Source organism: Mycothermus thermophilus (assembly GCF_041956435.1).
Source record: "Mycothermus thermophilus strain CBS 625.91 unplaced genomic scaffold VTJ04scaffold_4, whole genome shotgun sequence".
NCBI lineage: Eukaryota > Fungi > Ascomycota > Sordariomycetes > Sordariales > Chaetomiaceae > Mycothermus > Mycothermus thermophilus.
In genome coordinates, this window is record NW_027191430.1 from 2,906,803 (window position 1) to 2,928,516 (window position 21,714).

Below are 21,714 nucleotides of genomic sequence, written 5' to 3' on the forward strand. Positions count from 1 at the left end.
GTATGAGCGGGAGTTGCTCCAGCAGAGCAACTTAGCGACAAAGACCCCAAACAACCCCTGAAAATAAACAATGGGGGAAACATGTCCAATTGACGAAGGGACAGAAACCGAGAACTCAATGCTATACCAAAGGCTATGCAGCAAACAAAGAATACAACTATGTATACATTCTAGAACCCAACGCGCAAATCTCCCCGCGATGCCCCATGCCGTTCCATGCGACGACCATTACAATGATTAAGCCCCAAGCTCTACCACCTCCATCGCCCTCTTCATCTAGGACTTGCCACCCTTGCGCTTCTTGCGCCGGTTCTTCTTCTTGCTACCTCCAGCTTTGGAAGCACTTCCCGAGGCCGCCGTAGGAGACTGTGCCTCTTCCTCTGCGCCATCATTATCACCATCATCAGCAGTCTCCGGTGATGTTACGGTCTCCTCACCCTCCTCAACCGCAGACAATGACTGCGCCGTAACTCCCTCTTCCGCTTTCTTCCCACCCTTATCCTCGCCCTTTCCATTGTCAAGGTGATCCTTCGAGCTGGAGAACAACTTTCCCAACAAGTGTTTCGGCGTCTCCGGTGAGCTGGCCACTGCAGCATTATTATCCTCGTCATTTTCGTCATTGGAACCCCCGCTGGTCTCAAGTACGACCTTGCGCACGCCACGCCTGGATTCGACGATGTTTTCAGTGATGCTACCGCTGCGAGCAGTAGTCCGTTTGGGGGGCACCAGTGTGTTGTCCGTCCGCGAGCTTTCGGCACTGGTGTGTCTTGAGCTTGAAGGACGGAGGTGGGATGAAGCAGAGAGAGGCGTGGCGGCTTGGGTGGCCTCGGCTTCGTGTTCGTCGGCAGGAGTTGGCGTTTGCGTGTTGTCGTCGGCAGGGGTTGGTGATTGCGTGCTATTGTCGTCGTCCTGTTTGGCGAGGCGGGCTGATGTCTGTGTCGACTTGTCGGCCTGGTCTTGCACGTTCAGGTGGAGAGTCGGGATGCCATTGGTCTGCGTGACGTGCTGTACTGTGATGACAGATCCGCCGGTAGCACCGTAGGCTCGGGCCAATTGATGGATGTTGTCCTTGTTGCCCGAGATGCTGGGCCGGAGGAGGCTGGTGGTTTCATCTCCGTCCTCCGTCGGGTGGAGCTCGGTCTGCTGCCCAGCCAGAGAACCGGGGGTTGGCTGTGAGAGTTGTCTGACACCGGATTTGACTTTAACCGTAGTGGACTGTGTCTTGTTGGGGTTCGTTGCCGGATTAGACGGACCCAAATGCTTGAGGTGTTGCCGGATATCATCGAAGTTGGCTCGGACAGGAACAGTCGTGGTGATAAATTGGCCGTCCAATCCGGCAGAGCTCCGCCGCATTATCAGCGTCGTTTTGGGGCTTTCGGAGAGTAGGGGAGACGCCTGAGGTAGCCTGCCAATGCCGAGACCAGTGGCGTTTTCGCCATCTGGCTTGGGGGTGACGGTGTTCAGCTTCTGAGACGGGTCTTCCGAGAGGCGCCGCTGGAGACGAAGCCTGGGCGCAGGCTGGATCCGGCGAATCGCTTTGTGGACATCAATGTACACATCCGATTCGTCGATGATTTCCCTAAGTGATATCAGTATCAAACGTTGTCAAAAAAGATCCGCCAACGTAAACTTACTCTCCGATGAGCTCTTCGATAACATCCTCCAGCGTCACAACGCCAAGAGCACCGTGGTCTTCTCCAGGGTGTTCCGACACCAGGACCATGTGGGACTTGCCCTCCTGAAACCAATTGACGATATCCAGGCAGCTGGTTTCCGGGCGCGTCTCGGGAAGAGTGGCCAGTGGGAAGTCGCGTACTTGTTTGCAGTCCTCGGGATCATAGGTGATGAGGATCTTGACCAGGAGCATGCCAACAAAGTTGGTGGGGTTCCCCGCCTCGTGGATAGGAATGCGAGAGTAGCCAGCCGACAAAATCAAGTCCATGGTGGGCTCGTCCAGGACGGCGTCCTCTGACATGACAAAGACGTCTTCCATCGGCGTCATGACGCTTGAGACCGGCTTGTCCTTCAAATCTAGGACCGCACTAATGATGGTGACTTCATCCTGATTCAGACGCTGCGAAACGTCGCCGAGGTTGGAGTGGAGAGTCACGAGGGTCTTGAGTCCGCTCTTCTTGTAGACAGTGCCGTGGTCCTCGCCGAGGAGCCAGTCGAGGAGCTTCGCTGTCGGCCAAGATAGGGGCGCCGTAAGATACATGAGAGCTAAAACGGGTTTGGCCATGTATCCGCCGATCGAGAGGCCGTATCGGACGCAGATGGACTGGGGCAGGACTTCACCGAAGATGACTGCCCAGAGTGTCAGCAGGATGCGGACAAGACAAGACTACTCGAAGAACACACCAATCAAGAATGTTGCGCCCACCACGGCGGCCACTCCTCCACCAAGGCAGCGGTCCAGGACCACGGGCAGGGTTTCGTTGACGACAACATTGGACAGGAGCAAGGTGACCAAGACCCAATGCTTGCCCTTGTTGAGGAGGTCGTAGACTCGCTTTGCGTTCTTTTGTTGCGGTTCCGTAGGATCTCTGGCCACCACCTGGAGGTAGATGCCATCCTGGCCCATCAGACTGCCTCGAGTCAGCCACGTTTATCGCGCCATCTCCCTCGTCTCCAAGTGCCCTTACGCGATGGTCAGACCAGCAAACGCTCCACCAGATATTACGAGGAAGAAGGAAGCCAGATAAAGGCCCCAGAGATCGGCGCCTTCGGCCTCGGGAGCTTCGCCGCCACCGCCATGGCCTTGGGTACCCAGAGGGGCGGCATATGCAGTCGACAGTGTCACAGAGAAGAGCCGGGCCAAGGCAACGGCCATAGATCGCGCGGCGGTGAAGCCATTGGCATTGGAATTCGATATCCTACGCCCGGATCGTAACACCGGCACCGTTGCCGCTATCGTCATCGAAATTGCTGGACGAGTTGGGATAATCGAGAGCAACCAAGTCTTTGTTGGCTGTGAATAAAGGCAGACTGATTCGAGGGACGGCGTCAGCAGAATCACTGCTCGACTCGAGTGAATAAATGGCTGGGCTCCGGCGGAAGTCCTATATGCCGGATCGGAAATCCTCAGTGATGTGGTCAGGCTAAAGATTGATGTCAGCGGTGGGTTCGGGGTTGTTCTCAACGTGCGAAGTTGAAAGGTTGTGCAGGGACCTATGCAGGTCTCGAGGAGATAGATGTCAGTGGAGAATCTTGCCGCTGGAGATGATGCGCCTAGACTTCACATCAGGTAGGTAGGTCCTGCAGCTGCCGGTGGAGCCCAGATCCACTGAGGACCGTCTTGGATGCAAGATGACGTTGGTTCCAAACAACTTCTCGCTGCTGCAACACCGATGATTTGGAAAGTGGCTCAAAATGAATTCCTTAGAGTTCAGAAATTTGTGCTGCTACTCAATTGAGAACCCTCAATGTCTCAGAATCCTTTTCTCAGACCCAAAATACTAGCTTCATTGCAAGAAGGAGTATCATGGCGCCAATCATCTATACTGTTTGGAATCGAACTGTGCGACACTGTGCCGTATCAGACGACCAGGAAGATGCCCCACTCCTGAGCCAGCCAGCTGGGAACAGCGATCGCCCAGTCGACCGCGTCGTGCAGTCGCGCTTGGCACGCTACGAAGCACATCCATAATCCCCTCGCCTTGCCATAACGACGCCGTGATGCCCGGCATACTGTCGCCGTGACGCGGATTGTAGGCCAATACGCTCCCGAGTCGTCCAAATGGTCACCACGCGGAGTGCTTCCCGGGCTGCTCCAGGAGGGGACGAGGGCCCTCATCCTGGCAATGCCTCGGTTTCAAGGCAAACGCGCAATCGCGAGCCACTCGCGGCGAGTTCGCAAGGACCTGCAACGAGGAGTTCCCGTTCCATGCCAGCACCTCGTCCCGCGTCCAACAAGCGAGGACGAGAATCTGCTACTTCAGTCACCGCGAGGAAGCCCAAGCGACCAAGGCGGTTGCTGGGACTCGAAAAGAACAACAGCAACATCAACAACGACAACGACGATGGAGATGATGATGATGATGATGCGGATGTCGATGCGGCTCTGGCAGCGATGAGTCGCTCCGGAAAGCGCACAGTTGAAATAGGCCTTACTTCACGAGCCACACGGCAAAACAACCAAGACTCCACACAAGCCCAGTTCGAGCCTCCCGTGGCGAAGCGGTTACGTGCCAGGCGCTTCAAGGGCAAGAACTCGATTGAGATATTCGGACGGATTGCGCCATCACCATCACGGGTCCGAGAACGGAGTCAGAGGAAGAAAGCATCTTCCAAGGCGGCGCGACAGGAGATTTCCGACCAGGAGCCAGAGGAGGAGGAAGAGGAGATCCAGGAACAAGGGGAAGAGGGACAGGAAGATGACCAGGAACAAGAGGAGGAAGTTGATGAGGAGGGTGGTGAGGAACATACAATCCACCGGGGTGAAGGACATTCTGAGCCTCGAGGCAGCCCCGAATTGCAAACATCACCTCCGCCAGCCCCACGGAGGGATCCCTATGAGATTGAGTCCAGCGAGTCTGAGGAAGAGGACTCCAACCCGGCATTGACGAGGAGACCGCAGCCTAGAAACAATACAACTTCGCCAGATCGTACGAGAAGACCGACGGCACCCGAGAATCCGGCATCTCGAGGAACATCGACTAGGTGTTTCTTCTTCCCCCAAGACCACGAACAATCACGGCGGAGTCAGTCAAGGGCTGCTAACGGTAGCCCTCGGCGTGTGGCAGCACAAAGCTCCCAAACGAGACATAACCAGGAGGACAGTGACAGTGATGATTCGGATGCTAGTGGCTTGCTCGTCGAACCTGCCTGGGATGTCGAAGAGGAGGACGGACCTTTCCCTGGGATTCAGATACGCCCTTACAAAGAAGGAGAGCTCACCATTCATACCCATGGCGGCCATATCAATGGACTTTCCAATCTCGTCGGAAAGCCCGGCTGGACCGGCGCTGGCCAGCGATGGAGGTCTGAATTGGTTCGGCTTGGCGAGCCCCCTGTTCGGACGCAACTCGCAAGTCACCTCTTCACCGCCATAGGCAATTTGAAAGATTTTCTCGATGATATTCCGCGCGCGCTGGATCTCGTTCTCCAGGCTAAGCACCTCGCCGACAACCACCTCGATCTTCACAGAGCCATGGACGCGGTCTACAAGTCAGTGAGGAAAATCGGGCGCTGGGTAACCGTCCCGGAGGATGAAGGGACCCAAGCGGATGAACGTGATCAAGAGGAGAGGAAACGGTATCGAGTCAAGTTGGCCAAGGACATGACAGAGTACGGCATTCCCATGATGGTTGTTCTTTTGCAGTCCGCTTATTCCATGGGAGCGGAAGAGCCCGACTCGGAGACCAGGCACGCCGTCCCTGATGAAGCCGTCTTCACCTGGACTACGGTCCAATATCTGATGACCATTCTTGGCTGGCTTGGTATCTTGTACCGCATCATAAAACCGCTCCAGCAGCCTAATCAACAACAACACCAGCTTGCTGCTGACGAAGACGACCCGGAAGACCCGATCCAAAACCGGGAGAGGTTCGGCGTCGCTGTCCGAACACTGGCCAGACAAATCCGTGAAGCCGTCGATGAGTTCAACGAGCAAGCCGAGATCGAGAGCGACAGGCAAGAAAAAATCCGTCGCGACGCTGCCATCCGCGCACAGCGGAAGGCCGAGGAGGAAAGGGAGCGCGCTGAGAGGCAGGCGCGAGAATTGGCCTTCATAAGATCCTTGCAAGAGATCGCCAACAGGCCGCCGCCGTTGGCAGCAAAGTTTTGGCAGGATCACGGGGGTTATCTAGCTTATCTGCAGAACAGCCAGAAGCAGCCGGCCATGCGCGGTGCAGTCCCCCCGTCGAGCTCTAGGGTGTCCTCATCAGCGGCGTCGACAAACTCATCATGGCCGCAGGTCCGGGTTGCCTCAGGTGCCTCGCAAGCACCTCGAGCACCTCGACCGCGGTGGGAGGAGTTCCCGCCCTGGGACGAGACCGAGACGAGGTGGTTCTTGAGGGAGTTGTTGAGAGAGGACAGACAGCCGGGATATTTGCAGATGTTGTGTTATGCACTAAACAGGCCGATGGATGAGATCCTAGCAGAAAAGGAGAGGTTGAAGTCGCTCGGGCTCTATTCTTCGCCCGAGTCCTCTCCCAGGAGGTGATGGTCGGACGGTGTTGATTCGATAGCAAAACAGAGATACCCCTTATTGTGTGTTCATATTCGTCTCTGTGGAGGGACGCGCATTATCAGCTCCCGAGAAACTGACTACGACCTTGCTATTTTTCCTGCTGTGTCGTCCCTAATGTATTTCCCCTTAGGAATTGTAGTGACGGTGTGGACATCAACCCCACACACTATGCGTACAGCCATCGACTGGAGTCTCGAAGCATGGTTGCCACTTTCAACATGAAACGGGCATAACTTTTACGTCGAGTCAGGCCGTCCCGTTCCGTTGTCCCGGATCCCACATTAGTACCAATGACATGGTCAAGTTGATCGTTGCATCCGGTTTGAAATAGGAGATCCTGTATTCTTCAAGTGGTGATTTGAGACAGCGGGTATTATGGGACTTTTGAGAGTTGCTGCCGGAAGACATAATTCAGACGGTTGAACCCCTTTTTTTTTCACCAGGACACGCAACAATTGGGGCCTCACCACGGCAACGACAAGATGCCAGCACAGGGCACCAACACAAAGAAGACAGGGCCTAAAAAAGGAGGAGGAAAAAGAAACATCCGAACCAACCTTTTAACACCCTGGAACATCGTGACCAACTATCGAAAGCCGCTGGCAAATCCATCAAGGGGACAGCCCCATCGAAATCAGGTGGCCTTCTACGTCTGCAGAAAGCAACCGACACAACACAACAATGACAGATTACATGCCGGCTGAAGATGATGTTGGTCTTTGTCTCTGCGAGTAATGACTGGATGCAAGATTGACGCCAGGTTGACATAGAGGGGGACCCGGAAGTGCGTCTGCGCATGCACATGCGGCATGGGATCAACAAGGAAACTGGCGGGGGTGTTGGGCATCGATTCGTTCACTTCCCTTGTCGCCTCAAACACGACATGCCCAGGGACGACGGGAAGATCCTGGGTCCCTCATCATTGGGGCCCAGGGCATCCAGCACCCCTTTCGAGGGCCAGTCCAGTCCCTGAGTCCAATTGCCCCCCTCGATTCCCTAATCCCCAATGCCCCCTCGTCTCATGCCGTCTCCAATGTGAATCCTGATCCATCCCGTCGGCCCAACGCTCCCGCAGCGCCCAGTCATGCCTCATCTTTGACGTCCACTCCACACCCATTGAGCGTCCACACTCAATTATCAGTGTCGTCTCGACTGTTCTCTCGAGTTTTTGACTGGTGAGAACCCTTGTCTGCCCCGCCACGCTAAGGCCATGGCCAAGCCCCCTTTCCGCTCTGGGAGCTTTCTCGGCTCCTCTTTTTTTTCATTTCCTCACCTCTTGCATCCCACCCTCCAGTTTCTTAACAGTCAAGTGAATGACACGACTGACCAACACGACGACAACAGCCTGGAAGCTCGTGGTCATTATTATACTGTAGTTGACCCTCGAGGTAAACTACGCAAGTTTTAACTGCTTGGTCACTGACACCATCACCGCATATTGTGCTTATTTTGTTGACATCCAAGTCAACTCTTGACATCGCAAGGTCCAGGGCCGGCCTGTGATCCCCGAGTTTATCTTTGGCGCCAGCCGGTCCAAGCTCCCTGCAGCGCATCGCAGTTGCAGGGTGTCGGTGTGAGGTGCAGCTTCGACACCGCGACATTTCTGTGACTTGCAGGTTGGGCTCTTCTCTCAACGTCCGGGGTGCAGCCGCTAGACCGACAAACAAACCTCTCAGAGAAAAGGCCGTCAGAGAGAGTCAATTGGGAACAGGTAGGCTTTCTCCAAGCTCTCCCCCCTCATCTTGACTTCCCCTTCCCCATATCCACGTGCGGCCAGAGTCTGCTGGAGTGTGCTGGTGGCTCACAGCTCACACATTGCCAAAGCGGGCTAAGCTGGTCCCGAGCTTTCCCTTTTCTTGTCGCCCGCAATCAGACCGCTCTCCACCGACTGCCGGCCTCCACCCCTTGCTAACTCTCCGCGCCGGAAGAAATAAACAGCAGCATCACTGCTTGTCCAACTTCTTCCACTCAACTTCTGGATCCAGCACCTTGTCCGTCCGTCTGTCCGCATCGCCCGCCATGTCTGACGCCCAGGCCGAGGTTGCCCAGCCCACCGTCGAAGCTCCGGCCGAGGCTCCGGCTTCTACCCCAACCCCCGAGTCGCCGACCGACGCTGCTCCTCCTGCCGAGGTCGCCGCCTCCAAGTCTCCCAAGTCGCCCAACGGCGCTGCCGAGAAAAAGGCCGCAGCCGGCGCCGCGACCACAAAGCGCCCTGCTACCACCACTACCTCGGCCGCCCGGAAGCCCGGTACCACCAGCACCGCGTCCACAAAGTCGGCCGCGAGCTCCACTACCAGCTCAACCACCCGGACGAGCAGCACCACTACCACCACTACTGCTAAGCCGGCGACACGGCCCGCCACCACGTCGACGACTGGAACCGCCGCCGCGAAACGCCCGTCAACTGCCGCCTCGACCGTTTCGCACCGCTCCCGCCCGTCCGTGTCTGCGTCCGTGTCCGCGTCCGAGGATGAGAAGAAGCGCCCATCTGTGACCTCCGCCACTGGTACTGCCTCCCGTCGCACCTCTTTGGCGCCCAGCACTACGCCGACCTCGCCAACCAAAACCAAGTCCAGCAGCACCGCTGCCACGACGGCCGCCGCGAGGAAGCCCGCCACTGCCACCAGCACAACCAGCAGCACCACGACTGCGCGCCCGGCGACGACGACTTCGAGGACAGCGACCACCACGTCCTCGGCTCCCAGCGCTACCCGCACGGCTGCGAAGACTTCCACCACCGGCGCCGCTGCTGATGTGAAGAGGCGCGTGCCGTCGGCTGCTTCGAGCACCGGGCCTTCAACCGCCCGCCATGGTCCCCGCGCCTCGCTGGCATCTAGCACATCCAGCGCTACCGCGACCGCTTCCGAGGCGGCCAAGGATGTCGATGACCTGAAGGCGAAGCTCTCGGCCAGCGAGTCCGAGATCGCCGAGCTGAAGGCCCAGATCGCCTCTTCACAAGAGAAGATCACGGAGCTTACCGCTGCTGCCGCCGACGCCGGCCAACAGCTCCCTGAGGGCGCCATCAATCAGGAGGCTCTCGAGGGTCTGAAGACCGAGCACGCCGCCGAGATCGAAGCGCTCAATGCTCGCGTCGCTGAACTCCAGGAGAAGCTTACCGCCGCCGAAGCCGACTTGGCTGCCCAGAAGGAGCAGTTCGCAGATGCTGCCAGTGCCAAGGAGGCCGCCGAAGCCGAAGTCGCCAAACTCAAGGAGTCGCTGGAAGCCCTGCAGGCCGAAAATGCTGCCAAGCTGTCCGAGGCCAACACCAGCCACGAGAGCGCCCTTGCCGAGCTCCAGAAGAAGGTCGATGAACTGACATCTGCCCAGGCCTCGGACGCCGCTGCCGGCTCGGCCAAGGCTCAGGAGTTGGAAGTTACGGTTTCCGAGCTCAAGGCCAAGGTTGAGGCTGCTGAGGCGGAGGCTGCGGCCGCGAAGGCGGAGCTCGAAGCCAAGACCAGCGCCCTGGCTTCCCTTGAGGCCAAGGTCGCTGAGGTCGAGGCCCAGCTTGCGGCTGCGAAGGAGGAAGCCGCCAAAGCCGCCGAGTCCCACGTCGAACTTCAGAAGCTTATCGAGACCTTGAAGGAGGAGAGCGCGTCCAAGGATGCGGCCATCGCCAAGATCAAGGAGGAAAGCGAGGCTGCCGCCGACCACCACGAGAAGCAACTTCGTCAGGTCAGCCAGGATTACGAGAACGAAATCGAGAGTCTGCGCGGCGATGCGTTCTTCAAGCGCAAATTCCAGGAACTCGAGGCCACCCACAACGAACTCGTCAAGGCGCATGAGGAGGCCGCTGCTAGCCACGCCAAGGAGCTTGAGGAGGCCAAGGCTGAACATGAGGCTGCCCTCAACGCGCTCAAGGAGAAGGAGGCCGAGTACGAGGCGACGCTGGCCGCTCTCAAGGCTAGCCATGCCGAGGAGCTCGATAATGCCAAGAGTGCCGGTGCTCAGGAGCTCGAGGTGTTGAAGGCCGCGCACGCCGAGGCCCTTGAGAACCTGAGCAAGGAAGCCGCGGCCGAGAAGGAGCAGATCATCGCCAAGCACACCGCGGAGCTCGAGGCTGCCAAGGCTGCGGGCAGCGACAGCCAGGCTGCTGCTATCGAGAAACTCAAGGCGGAGCTCACGGTCCAGCATACCGAGGACTTGGCCAAGCTCACGGCTCAGCTCGAGGAGGCCAGCAGGCTCAAGGAGGAGCTTGAAGCCCAGCACGCCGAGCAGCTTACCAAGCTTACTGCGGCCGTCGATTCGGCGAACAGCGCCAAGGAAGCCCTTGAGGCCGAGGTCCAAAAACTGGCGGAGCAGGTCGAGGCTGCTACCACCCTTAAGGCCGAGCTCGAGGCAAAGCATGCAGAGGAAGTCGCCAAGTTGGTTGCCAAGGTTGAGGAAGCCGTTCGCGCCAGCGCCGACTTGGAGGACAAGCACAAGGAGGAGGTGTCGAAGCTGTCCGCCGAGCTTGAGGCTGCTAAGGCGCTTCAGCAGGAGGTTGACGCCGCTCAAGCGAAGCTCTCCGAGGCCGAGGCCAAGCACTCGGCCGAGGTTGCCTCCCTGAAGAAGTCCCTCGAGGAGTCGCATGCCGCCGAGGTGGAGAAGCTGATCTCGGTGCACAACGAGGCTCAGGAGGCCTTGCGGACCGAGAGCGCTGCGCAGGCTCGCGCCCAGCTCGACGAGCTGCAGGCCAAGCATGACAGCCTTTACCAGGAGCTGACGGCCAAGGCTCAGGCCACGTCGGAGGAGCTGGCGAAGGCCGTCGCGGCCAAGGAGGAGGCCGAGTCGGCTCTTGCGTCGCTCAAGACGGAGCTTGCCAAGGCCCAGGATGAACTCGACGCTGCCAACCAGCAACTCGCCCAGGAGAAGATGGAGAAGTTTACGGCCCAGGCCGAGCTCGACGCCGTTCGCAACGTCAAGCCCGACACCACCGAGCTGGACGCTCTCAAGGAGCAGCTGGCGGCACTCAAGGCTGCGCACGAGAAGGAGATTGCCGAGCTCAAGGCTGCGAATGAACAGGCGCTCGCAAGCGCGAACGAGAAGGCCGCGGCCGAGGTCGCTGCCGTGAAGGAGGAGTTGGCGCTGGCTCGCAAGGAGCTCGAGGCGCACAAGCTCGAGACCGAGGCCAAGCTCAAGACGGCCGAGGCAGATTACAAGGACATGCATGACAGCATGACGCAGCTGGTGGAGGAGGCGCAGAAGCTGGCCGCCGACAACCTCCAGAAGCTGGCTACCACCGAGCAGCAGCTTGGCGATGCCGATAAGAAGATCGCGGAGCTCCAGGCTCAGATCAAAATTAAGGACGCCGAGCTGGATGCCCTGAAGGCATGTGCGTTGGAGATTCCATCCCCCCTGTGGCTGAGGTTTACAAAAGGCTAACATCGTTGCAGAGCAAGGTTGAGACGCCCAAGGGGCTTGCGGCAAGCCGCCACGCCAGCTCGACCAACGGTGATGCTGCCGACCAGCCCACGGAAGGTGAGGCAGAAGAGCCGGACCACTCCTCGGCGGCATTGGCTACGGTGCGGTTTTACCCTAGCTTAGCACGCAGCCTTGCAACCCCTTTCCCCTTGCCGTTCACCCTCCCTGTCTCCCGTCCTGTCATGTTGACCACCCCCTGCGCCCGCCCCTCTCACACATATGACGCCCGCCGTAAACCTCGTAACGACGATGGTGATGACGGCATTTGCTAACCGTTTTCCCCGTCAACAGCTAGCTAAAATCCAAAAGTCGGTCGGCCAGCTCGCCGAGTTCGAGGAGCAGCTGGGTCAGCAACACCACGAGATGCTCAAGTCGATTACCGATTTCAAGGCTCAGTCTCAAGTCCAATCCCAGGGCCAGCAACCGGCTGCCTAAACGGATCCACCATCCTCGGCTGATTGTAATGATTAATGTCGGCTTTCTCGACGAACGGCGTTGATTCAACCGTCGATGTGTTCCGGCTTTTCTGGTGAAGGGGATATGGCTGGAAGGGGAGGATTGGATGGAGGAAGAGGAGAAAAGAAAAAGGCGGAGGAAAGAACCTTTGGGGTGGTTTCCTTTTCTGTCATGGGCGGCACGCGTACATACCATACATACCCTTTGATATCCCCTTGAGTTTGCCTTGCGATATCCCCCGACCACTACCAACCATCGCCCCGTTGAGCTCTGAGCTTTTTGGTACCACTTCTCGTCCTTCTATATTTTCGCAACCACCGCCAGGTTTTGCGTTTGTTGGGTTAGCTACACCGGGGCTCGTTGATTTGAGGTTGACGGCTGGCGGTGGAGGTCCTTTTAATTGACATTTTTTTCTTCTCGCTTTCTCGGGCTCTCTATCTGGGAAGATCCTGTCTGGAGGAATGTTGTTGTCGCCTTGGTCGTTTTCTGGCTTTGGATTCTTGGGATCTCGTCGCTGGGAGGCACACAAGTTGTTGATTTTGCCGACTGTTTACTTTCCCCTGCGGTGAAGGTGGGCTGAGGGTTGAGAGATTGTCTACCCCTGATGCTTGACATGACATTGTTGCTTGATAGTTAGTTGATATACCCCATGACCTTCGTGTGGCCTCTAGTCTCTCCGGGTTCTCTGTTGTCTTGCTGTCTTCACAGTTGGTGACATGTGTAAGTAGGAGTGGCCTTGTCTGTCTCAACCCCTGAGTTGACATTTCATCCGAGGTATGACCATCCCCTTTCTTACCTATTTTTTGCTTCTTGGCTATGTTTTCACGCTGACGAGATCCCCAGGACCTCCGGCTAGCCAGACCACACATCCAAGTTCATGATGCCCTCATGAACCAACCTCGCCTCACCTCCAGATGCGCCCAGAGTCCACGATCCCGAAATACCGTGCGTCAACCCGTGCGAATAAAGAAGACGAAGAATCTCGCACGGTATCACGTGAAGTTGAGCCCCAAGGCGCACGGACCACTTCTTCCACCAGCCCCAAAACCCCCCACCAAATCTTGGAACCCTTCCTCCACACAAACTTTTCTGCTCTTTTGTTTTTCCGTCCGACCGGCACCAAGCCACCATCCCACCACAAAAGCACGGACACTCCGGTCAACGGTAAAAACTGTTTCCGATTCCATCCCACTCGTGTTTAGACACACCCACTCCCCTCGTCATCGGAGCTCTCGTTCTTCCGCAGCGAAGGAGGAGCAGCAAGGTCGCCCACCTCAGCGAGCAATCAAGCAAGCCAAAGCACAGCCAGCGTGCCCGGACCGACCGGCTTGCGGATAGTCCAAGCCCGCAAGGTCGGACGGAACGGAAATACTCTTGACTGGTCGCTCCGGTGTCGGTCTAAGTGTGTTGCCCAGGTTCGTTCCACTCTGCTTACAAGCAAGCATTCGTTCAGCTCATTGTTTTTGGTGTTTGATTTATTCCGTTGTGCATTTTTCTCGTGCATGCTTTCGTCGGTGCTTGTGTTGTTGAGTTATGAATTTACCAACTCTTATTTATTCACTCATTTCATCTCTTGCTTCACCATGGTTGTGATTGTTGTTGTCGTCCTTGCATTCACTTCCCCAATTACATGGCACAACATGTTGTTGTCGTCATTGTTTATATGAGTGAGAGTTTTGCCGTTGAGTGCACTTATACATATCCTTACATGACAACACCGGTTTTCTGTGATCTGAACGGTCGCGGAAATGATGTGGTCGGTCATGGAAAAATCAATCCATCTTGATTTTGTGTTTGCAATGTTGGGATCTCATTTTCTCCCTCGTGTAATTTACTTTCCAGTCGCGTCCACAACGCTGCACATTATCAAGTTCATAGTCCTAACTTGTTCCTGGTTCCTAGGGTTGTTCGGATCGACCACCATCGAACCCATATTCAAGTTCTCCGAGATCTCACTCGCTCGCCGTCCAATCTGTCTCGTTTCACGCACGATTGGATGAAACCAAGTACAAAACTTGGTAATCGGCATTCTCCTTGGTCCATTTGACCTTGTCAAACTTGATCATGGAGGAAAAGCAAGCTGGACCCCAGGCCGGTGAGGCCGTCATGAACCAGGCGTACCCGGCTCCGACCCCTATGGTGAACACCACAAAAGCCGAACCTGAGTATTACCAACAACTTGGTGCGCATCAGGAGCTGGGATCTCAACAGCAACAACACCCTCCCCATCAAGAGCATCAGGTTTATCATGCTCAGCCTCAGGGACACTCCGAGCACGATGACCACCATGATCTCCAACAGCTGCAGCAGCTTCAGGACTCGCCGGCCACGGATCAGCAAAGTTCCCGTCAGCCTCAACCCGTGAGCGCTGAGGATCTCCAGCTCGCTGCGCAGCTCACCCAAGTCACCCAGGGGCTTGCCCCGATGATGGAAGCTGAGCAAGGTCACACCCAAGGACCGCACACACTTCCCCAGCCGAATGGCCAGGAAGGACAGTTCCCGTCTGAACAAGACCAGAACTTGCAGCAACAGCTCGAGGCCTCGTTGCAGAGCCATGACCAGGCACTTCACGAGCACACCCAGCATGCGCTGGCCGAGGTCCTTCCTCCTCATCCAGGCCCTGCCCCCCAGTACCCAGCACCGGCACCAGCCCCTTCCCAGCTTGGCCAGCACGGGTTGCCTTTGGGAAACATTGCTCAGGCAGGAACCCAGCCTGTCCCAGATCCGACACCGCCCCGCAAACGGACCAAGGTCTCCCGAGCCTGCGATGAGTGTCGTCGCAAGAAGATCAAGTGTGACGGCCTGCCCGAGGCGACCGATCAGCCATGTTCCAACTGCAGGAGGTCCAATGTGCAGTGTTTGTTCAGCCGCGTCCCTCAGAAGCGGGGTCCAAGCAAGGGGTAAGCGCTTCTTGTTCTGGCGGTTCTTTCTGTGCCAATTCTTTCTTTCTGATGTGCATGGTCTGACTTGTTGCGTCTTGTCCAGCTATATCAAAGAACTTGCCGACCGCATCAATACCATAGAGGGAAAGCTCAACTCCACCGCCGGAAGGAGGGCGTCAGTCGACACACCCCCGTCCGAGGCAGTCACACCTGACCAGGCAACCACGGCTGCCCAAGGCCGCAAGAGGCCCTTCTCGAGCATTTCGGGAGATTCCTTCTCCACGACATCCCACAATCAAAATCAGAATTCGACCTCGACATTTCCTCCCGAGAACCGTTCCCTCAATTCTTCCATCCCACAAAAATTTCACCAGCACAGCCTTGAACGTTCTTCTCCCAAGCGTACTTTCGCATCATCCTCATCCACCTCTGTTGGACAATCAGCATCGACAAATTCCGTCGAGATGTCGCCACAGGAATTTTACCAAAACCCCAACGATGCAGAGTCGCTGGAACAAAGCCTGGCGCCACAGAATCTGGTACCAGAAATCGTGGAAGAAGAACCGGAGCGCATGCCAGAGCTCCTCGATGATCATTGGACTCGGTGAGTACTCTTCAAAGTCGTGGATCACTCATCATCGTACATGCTGATCTAACTCATCTCCCAGCTACCTCGACACCATCCACCCCTACTTCCCCATCCTCGCCGCCACCAAAGACAGGGTCCACAACCTCGTCTGGGAAGCGCCTCTGCCTCTGCAGAGCGCATTCGAGGATGCCTTTTACGCCATGGTCAGACACACACACCCACCTTATCACGGCCAATGCCGCGAACAAATCACCAGGGCGTACCAGACTGTGATGCGGTCGAGGCCGTCTCCTGCCCGCTCGCCCACGTCCCCAGCTGAGCTGGTCTCATTGCAGACCATGCTCATGCTGGTTCTCGCGACGGAATGGCCTGCCGTCGGTTCATCCTCTGCGAGCCCCTCCACCGCAGAGCTTCTCACCTGGGCCACTGCAATGTCGCATAAGATGCGACTGTACGCCCACAGCGTTGAGGCGGCTGCCGGGGTGGAGCCGGATGCCGACTCCAAGGACAGAATCGCCCTGCGGAACTGGGCGGTTCTCGTCGTGCTTGACCGGCTGGCCTCGGTCGGGCAAGCGAGCCCGCCGAGGATCAACGAGGCGATGCTCGAGTTTCGGACGGGTGTCAAGGGAATAGTCGGGGATTACGTGTGGGGTCTGCTCCGTAAGTACTCACCTTTCTTTGCGCGTTCCCTTACTCCCCTTCTCTGGCTTTTTCTTTCTTCGTCCTATCATCTTCCTTTCATGTTGTGTGCTGTTTCCACATTTTCAGTCTTCTCTCGAGGACTTCTATGTTTATCATTTTCTTTTCTTCTTTCGTTTCATTTCATTTTTTGTTCCTTTTTTTTGGCCCACACATGCTTACCAAGACCGAACAGAAATCACCTACTCCCTCAGCCAATGCCACCCAGTGGTGACTGCCCCGCGCCCCGCCATCAACGACGGGGTGGTCCGGCCAGAAGCCACGGAGACGATGCTTCTCCGTGGCACCGTCCGCATGCTCCAGTGGAACATAACGGACATGCCGCGCGACTTGGTCCTGGAGCTGGCGTACTGGCATGTCTACCTGCTGGTAGAGCTGTCCGGGCACACCCGGCAGCACCCACAGCAGCAGCAGTGGCTCCGGGTGTGGGGACACCCCTTGGCTGAGGCTCTGGGGAGGATCATCGACCTCCTCCCTGGAGCCGGCCAGCCAGACCTGTACAACCCTGTTGTGCAGCACTGCTGTGCCCTGGTTGGCCTGCTGTTGTTGGAGGTGCTGCTGGAGCCCGGACTGCAAGCCGGGGCAGTCCCGCTGGAGGAGGTGGTGCGCGCACGGGCGAATCAGTTCCTTGAAGGAACTGATTCAACCATGCCATGGCACAGGGCCGTCAAGAGGGCCCTGGAGAGCTGTGGCCGTGTGGGCCAGCAGCAGCCCACCGGGCAGGTGGAAGGTGCTGCGGTGCCTGCGGTGTCGGCCGGACCTTCCGGCCTTCAAGAAGTTTCGGCTGTCGTTCCAGCGGTTTCGGCTGGCGTTTCGGCTGGCGTTTCGGTGGTGTCGGCGGGGTCGGTGGCAGCCCCTGCTGCGGCGGCCGTTGTGGCTGCTGCGGCTCCTCCCACGCCGGCCCTCCCGGACGTCGCCTCCGTGTTGGCCAGTGGATATATCCACTGGTTTGAGCACGAGGCGGACTCCGTGGTTGCGGCCGGTGTCGTGGAGGATCCTGCCTAGTTGGCAGGAGGGGATGATTGGCTGCCCGACAACTGGTGGGAGTTGTGAGGGGGGGTGATGAAGAGGAGGAGGGGGGAGGTGAGGAGGAGGGGCGGGGGGGAAGGAGGGTTAGGCGTTGCTGGGTTGTTTTTGTATGCTGTATTTTTAGTTGGTTGGGGGGAAGTTCCTTTGCTGTTGGGCTGGCGGTGATGGCATGGCACGGCATGGCATGGCGTTGGCGAGCATTGTTAGGCGGGGGGTTATCAGGTGCATTGCTAAGGGTGGGGGGGTTATCGGGTATAGACGAAAAGGTTCGGCGTCGGAAAGTTACAGGCATATTGTCGGAAGTTATGTCGGGACAAGCTGGGAGCAGGTTGCCTCATAATATTACAAGAGGGACGCCTGATCTGGCACGGATCCCTTTGATGTTGGTCTTGATACTTACGGATATGTGCCTGTTTGTGAATGACATGTTGGTGTCTTCAACGTGATAGCTGAATACACGCAACTGCGCATGTTCGACGTCCGAACTGTACCCAATAAATACAGGAACCAAGAAGATAAGTCCATACCATGTTCTTTCAATTCATACCTTCCGACTTGCCGAACATCAAGTTCTTTTCAACAGGGTATCATGATCAGGTAGCCCATAACACGCGACACCTCTAACACCAAAGCTCGCATCAATCCTTTGCCCAGGGCGCTTTGGTCACGGCAAACTGGTTACTTGCGGTACCTGGCTGGCCCCTGGGAAACGCAGTTGGCGGCGGTGGACCAGTATTCGGCACACCGCCCCTGGGCACCGGAACCGAACCAGCTCCCGGAAGACCAGTACCACCTCCTCCCCTCGGCGTTGGGGCATTGTTTGCCCACGGCACCCTGGAATACGGGATTCCCGGACCCGGAGGCACTCCCGGCACAGCACCGGGCATCTGGGTTGCTTGTGCCCAAGGGGCTGCGGTCCCAGCAGAGCCAGCAGCAACACCCGAACCAGCAGTCTGAGCTGCTGTGGCCAGCCCAGCGGCCGATGTGGCAGCTCCGGGATCCCGGTCCCACGAAAACAGAGATCCGAAGGGGAAGTGTTGGACCACGGGGAACTTTGACAGCACCTCGGCGTTGAACATTTTGATCATGCCCTTGTTGATCTTGCCCCAGCCGTCTCGAATGCCTGACACGTCGAAGAGCACGGGGCTGTGCTCCCAGAAGGGGCCCGTCTTGACGTCGTTGATGAAGCCGATGGCGGAGAAGTACATGTTTGCGGTTCGGAGGCGGGCGACGGTGTCAGGTTTAAGGATGTCAGCTGGTTTAGGGGCACCAGGGACAGAGCCCTCGAGCGGCATGGGTTCGTTGCCCGAGATAGGCCGTGTTAGTTGTGCCGAGCCGAAGATGTAGGGCAAGAAGGAATGGTCGTCGAGGCCCCAGACACCGTGGGAACCGGCCGGTTCGAGGGTGTATGTGAGGATAAGCCGACGGATGACTTTGAGGTATCTGTTTCGTGGACGTTAGCTACTGTCCGTCGCATGAGAGTTTTCATTATCGAGGGAACTCACGGCTCGAAAACCCCCAAGACCAAACTCCTCTCCACCTCACCATCTCCCTTATCGCTCCCATCCCCAAAAGCCCCAAGCTTCCACAAACACCCCAAAAAAGCGAAGAAGCTCAGCTCATGGCCCGTGCCGTAATCAAGCCTCTCCTTACTCCCAAACCCGCCGACAAAATACGGCCGCACCTCGCTAATCACCAATTCCTCTCCTCCCCATGCCTCAAACACCTCCGCCGGTATGTGCTCCTTCAACAACCCGTCCACCCGCTCCTCCAAAAGGGCGTGCCACTTCCGAAACGCCGGGTTGCCGAACCGTCTTGGCCCTTGCTCCGGGGGTGCTTCGTCGATGAAAGCCTCCAACTTCGACAGCAGGTTGCGCAGACTGACGACGGCGGGAGGATCAGAGCGCGGGGCGTCGAGGGGGAATTGGCGCGCTCTTGCTTGAGGTGGTGGAAGGCGGTGAGGGTTCGATGAAGGGGTGTCTGCTTGGGTTTGCTGCTGCTGCTGCTGAGGGTCTGGCTTCCGCGGGCACAGGGCGCGGTTGAGCTGGAGGAGGAAGAGGCCGATGTCGCGGTATGCGAGGGAAGAGAGGAAGTGGGAGAGATCGGCGGCGGTGTGGATGCGTTTGGATGGGGGTTGGAAGGCGTGGGATTTGGAAGGCGTAAGGACGGCGAGACGAGGGAGGGTGACGGATGTGCCGGTTGTTGTTGTTGTTGATGTTGTGGACTCTGCGGATGGTGGTGGTGGAGGATCCATTGTGGCTGAGGCTTGTACACACAATGCCCTGGGTTGTTTGGATGATGTTGGTTGATGCGTTGATGAGCTGGTTGGGTGTTGGTTTGGGGCTAAGAGGTTGATAGAAGTGGAATTGCCTGGAAGTTGGAGATGAGCGCTCAGGAGGGGCAGCTCCGGTGGCGTCAACTACCCCACTATGCGACGGTTTCATGAGGGGTCTCAGGAACAACGCATGTTCCACAGCAGGTTCCCACATTTTTGACACCATTGGTATTCAAATATCCTAATCTCTCAACTCTCCTCACATATGCCTCTGTATCAGAACCAACTATCTCATCAATGATGTACACAATTTCCAAGCATTCGACTTACTTTTCGCCATCACCATCCCTCCCATGCCCCTCCTCCATCTCTCTCCTCCTCTCCGCCCAAAACCCCCTCCCATAACTTACCAAGATTTCCTCACCCTCTCGTATTCCAACATCCTGCTCCACTGCTTTCTTCCCTGCCCTAACCACAAAAACCGCCATGCACTTTTCACCTGTGCGTGAGTCCCACGCTACGCGGAATTCGGCGTTGGGTTTCGTCTTAGTCTTTACTGTCTGTCCCTTTCCGTCAAAATCACAACTACCGTTCTGGCCCTTGCTGCCTTGATGCTTCGTCTTGCGGTTTTTCTCATTGCCCTTGTTCCTGTCAGAGGGATCTGCGGTACCCTGTTGCTTCAAAGGCTGGTCGGGGACGCCGCGATAATCGTTGATGAAGCGCGCCTCGTTCCCCATGCGCGCGGCGTCGACGGCGAGGTCGGCATCCCGGTCTAGCCAGAGGTCGTAGTCTGATTTTGCGTAGTCGTAGTCATTGTCTTCTGGGTCTCCCTCCTCCTTATGCTCAGATGGGTTGTTCCTTTTGTCGTCGGTAGCAGCAGCGACGGTATCGTCCGGAACAACAGCCGGAGTCGGAGTCAGAAGCGAGCTGGGGTTAAAATCGCATTTCATCTCCGAGGAAGGGTTCTCGATAGCATCACCACGAGTCCCGGTGCTCAGATCTCCGTCATGCCTTTCTGAGGAGCAAGCTACCACCGCCGCGGCCCCTGTTCCCTCGAGACTCAAACCCAAAGCTCTGTCGTTTTCAGGAGGCCGACCAAATGGATATGTCCCAATGTGCACCTCACCCAGGTACGGCAGGATCAGCTCACCTGGGGCAAGGTCGCGGGCGGCGAACAGGCCAGCCTGTCCGCATGCCGGATCTGGAGAGAAGTCAGTTGAGATGAAAAAAGAGAAAATCAAAATTCATGAAAAGGTGGAAATCGTAGAACGAAAGTCCTAGAATGTAATGACCATCATGTTTCATCACTCACGTCTCGGATCTGTGATCAATTGGATCCGCACGGCCGGACACGGTCCCCTCGGCAGGTGCCGGGGCAGCTCCGGGAGCGGGTCGGCCGGGTCCGGAGCGGGCCGCGTGCGGAGAGCCGCCAGGTGGGCCTCGGTGAGGCGGGGCGAATAGCTTGGCCGGACGAGGTACTTCACGTAGGAGGGCCAGTTTTCTGGGGGTTGTAGGCTGGCTGGGGTTTTGGGCTTGTTGGGTTTGGCATTTCGAGTCATGATGGGATGGTACGGAGAGAAAGGGGGCAACGTGGCAGAGGAGATGAAGCCGAAATATGCTGATAAGGTTGTTTGGTGTCTTTGAAGAATGTTGAGTCTGTAGAAAGTGAATTGGCCAACAAGATGGAAAAAATGGACCGAGGGTACTAGGTGGATCCATCATGGTGGTTCAGCCAAGATGTTCAACCCGAAGACGCCCTCTTCAACCGGGAACGGTACCCGACATCAACCGGAGAGACCTGGAAATAGAAGTAATGAACAAGACATATCATTAAGACACGTAAAAAACCAAACACCAGTCTAGCGGCCCTACGTAGTAAGTCAACAAGACTCATCCCAGGTTTCAAGTCCACAGGTTGGGGAACACATGACGATTACTTGCCTGGAGAGGTGTGAAATAAAGACAAGTAGCAATGGATAGGCAAAAGATATGGTCCGCCCAGGACTTGAACCTGGAACCTTTCGATAATTTAATCCCGCGGTTAGACGAGAAACTTGCTCCACCCAGTAATGTCGGGGCCCCGGGGTGTATGCCGACCAGAACGGGCGGGAACAGCCCAAACTTCGAACGCTCCGACCATTGAGCTAGCGGACCGTGACCTTGTTGAAATGTATGCGACAAAGACTTGACCATA

General features: G+C 57.0%; 7 protein-coding genes and 1 non-coding gene across 8 annotated transcripts; 4 read left to right on the forward strand and 4 right to left on the reverse strand.

Annotated features, from left to right (window-relative positions):
• Positions 1 to 276: 276 nt before the first annotated feature.
• Positions 277 to 2,917, reverse strand: VTJ04DRAFT_6780 (uncharacterized protein; the record flags this gene model as incomplete). The annotated part of the gene is made up of 4 exons (XM_069365037.1): positions 277 to 1,579; positions 1,635 to 2,304; positions 2,359 to 2,585; positions 2,643 to 2,917. 4 exons carry the CDS (start codon positions 2,915 to 2,917, stop codon positions 277 to 279), a joined length of 2,475 nt encoding a protein of 824 aa, XP_069218804.1.
• Positions 2,918 to 3,736: 819 nt separating this feature from the next.
• Positions 3,737 to 6,163, forward strand: VTJ04DRAFT_6781 (uncharacterized protein; the record flags this gene model as incomplete). Its single annotated transcript, XM_069365038.1, has 1 exon — positions 3,737 to 6,163. The coding sequence occupies one exon, from the start codon at positions 3,737 to 3,739 to the stop codon at positions 6,161 to 6,163; it is 2,427 nt and encodes an 808-aa protein (XP_069218805.1).
• A 2,046-nt stretch (positions 6,164 to 8,209) lies between these two features.
• VTJ04DRAFT_6782 (uncharacterized protein) lies at positions 8,210 to 12,025 on the forward strand (the record flags this gene model as incomplete). Its single annotated transcript, XM_069365039.1, has 3 exons — positions 8,210 to 11,497; positions 11,563 to 11,691; positions 11,882 to 12,025. 3 exons carry the CDS (start codon positions 8,210 to 8,212, stop codon positions 12,023 to 12,025), a joined length of 3,561 nt encoding a protein of 1,186 aa, XP_069218806.1.
• A 35-nt stretch (positions 12,026 to 12,060) lies between these two features.
• On the forward strand, positions 12,061 to 12,450 carry VTJ04DRAFT_6783 (uncharacterized protein; the record flags this gene model as incomplete). The annotated part of the gene is made up of 2 exons (XM_069365040.1): positions 12,061 to 12,119; positions 12,165 to 12,450. 2 exons carry the CDS (start codon positions 12,061 to 12,063, stop codon positions 12,448 to 12,450), a joined length of 345 nt encoding a protein of 114 aa, XP_069218807.1.
• A 1,660-nt stretch (positions 12,451 to 14,110) lies between these two features.
• VTJ04DRAFT_6784 (uncharacterized protein) lies at positions 14,111 to 17,221 on the forward strand (the record flags this gene model as incomplete). The annotated part of the gene is made up of 4 exons (XM_069365041.1): positions 14,111 to 14,946; positions 15,032 to 15,532; positions 15,597 to 16,177; positions 16,392 to 17,221. The coding sequence occupies 4 exons, from the start codon at positions 14,111 to 14,113 to the stop codon at positions 17,219 to 17,221; spliced, it is 2,748 nt and encodes a 915-aa protein (XP_069218808.1).
• A 662-nt stretch (positions 17,222 to 17,883) lies between these two features.
• On the reverse strand, positions 17,884 to 19,499 carry VTJ04DRAFT_6785 (uncharacterized protein; the record flags this gene model as incomplete). Its single annotated transcript, XM_069365042.1, has 2 exons — positions 17,884 to 18,688; positions 18,751 to 19,499. The coding sequence occupies 2 exons, from the start codon at positions 19,497 to 19,499 to the stop codon at positions 17,884 to 17,886; spliced, it is 1,554 nt and encodes a 517-aa protein (XP_069218809.1).
• Positions 19,500 to 19,846: 347 nt separating this feature from the next.
• Positions 19,847 to 21,079, reverse strand: VTJ04DRAFT_6786 (uncharacterized protein; the record flags this gene model as incomplete). The annotated part of the gene is made up of 2 exons (XM_069365043.1): positions 19,847 to 20,721; positions 20,833 to 21,079. 2 exons carry the CDS (start codon positions 21,077 to 21,079, stop codon positions 19,847 to 19,849), a joined length of 1,122 nt encoding a protein of 373 aa, XP_069218810.1.
• A 431-nt stretch (positions 21,080 to 21,510) lies between these two features.
• VTJ04DRAFT_t83 lies at positions 21,511 to 21,674 on the reverse strand. The gene is made up of 2 exons: positions 21,637 to 21,674; positions 21,511 to 21,546 (listed from the first exon to the last, which is right to left on the reverse strand). It is a non-coding gene; the product is annotated as a tRNA-Gln (tRNA).
• Positions 21,675 to 21,714: the final 40 nt, after the last annotated feature.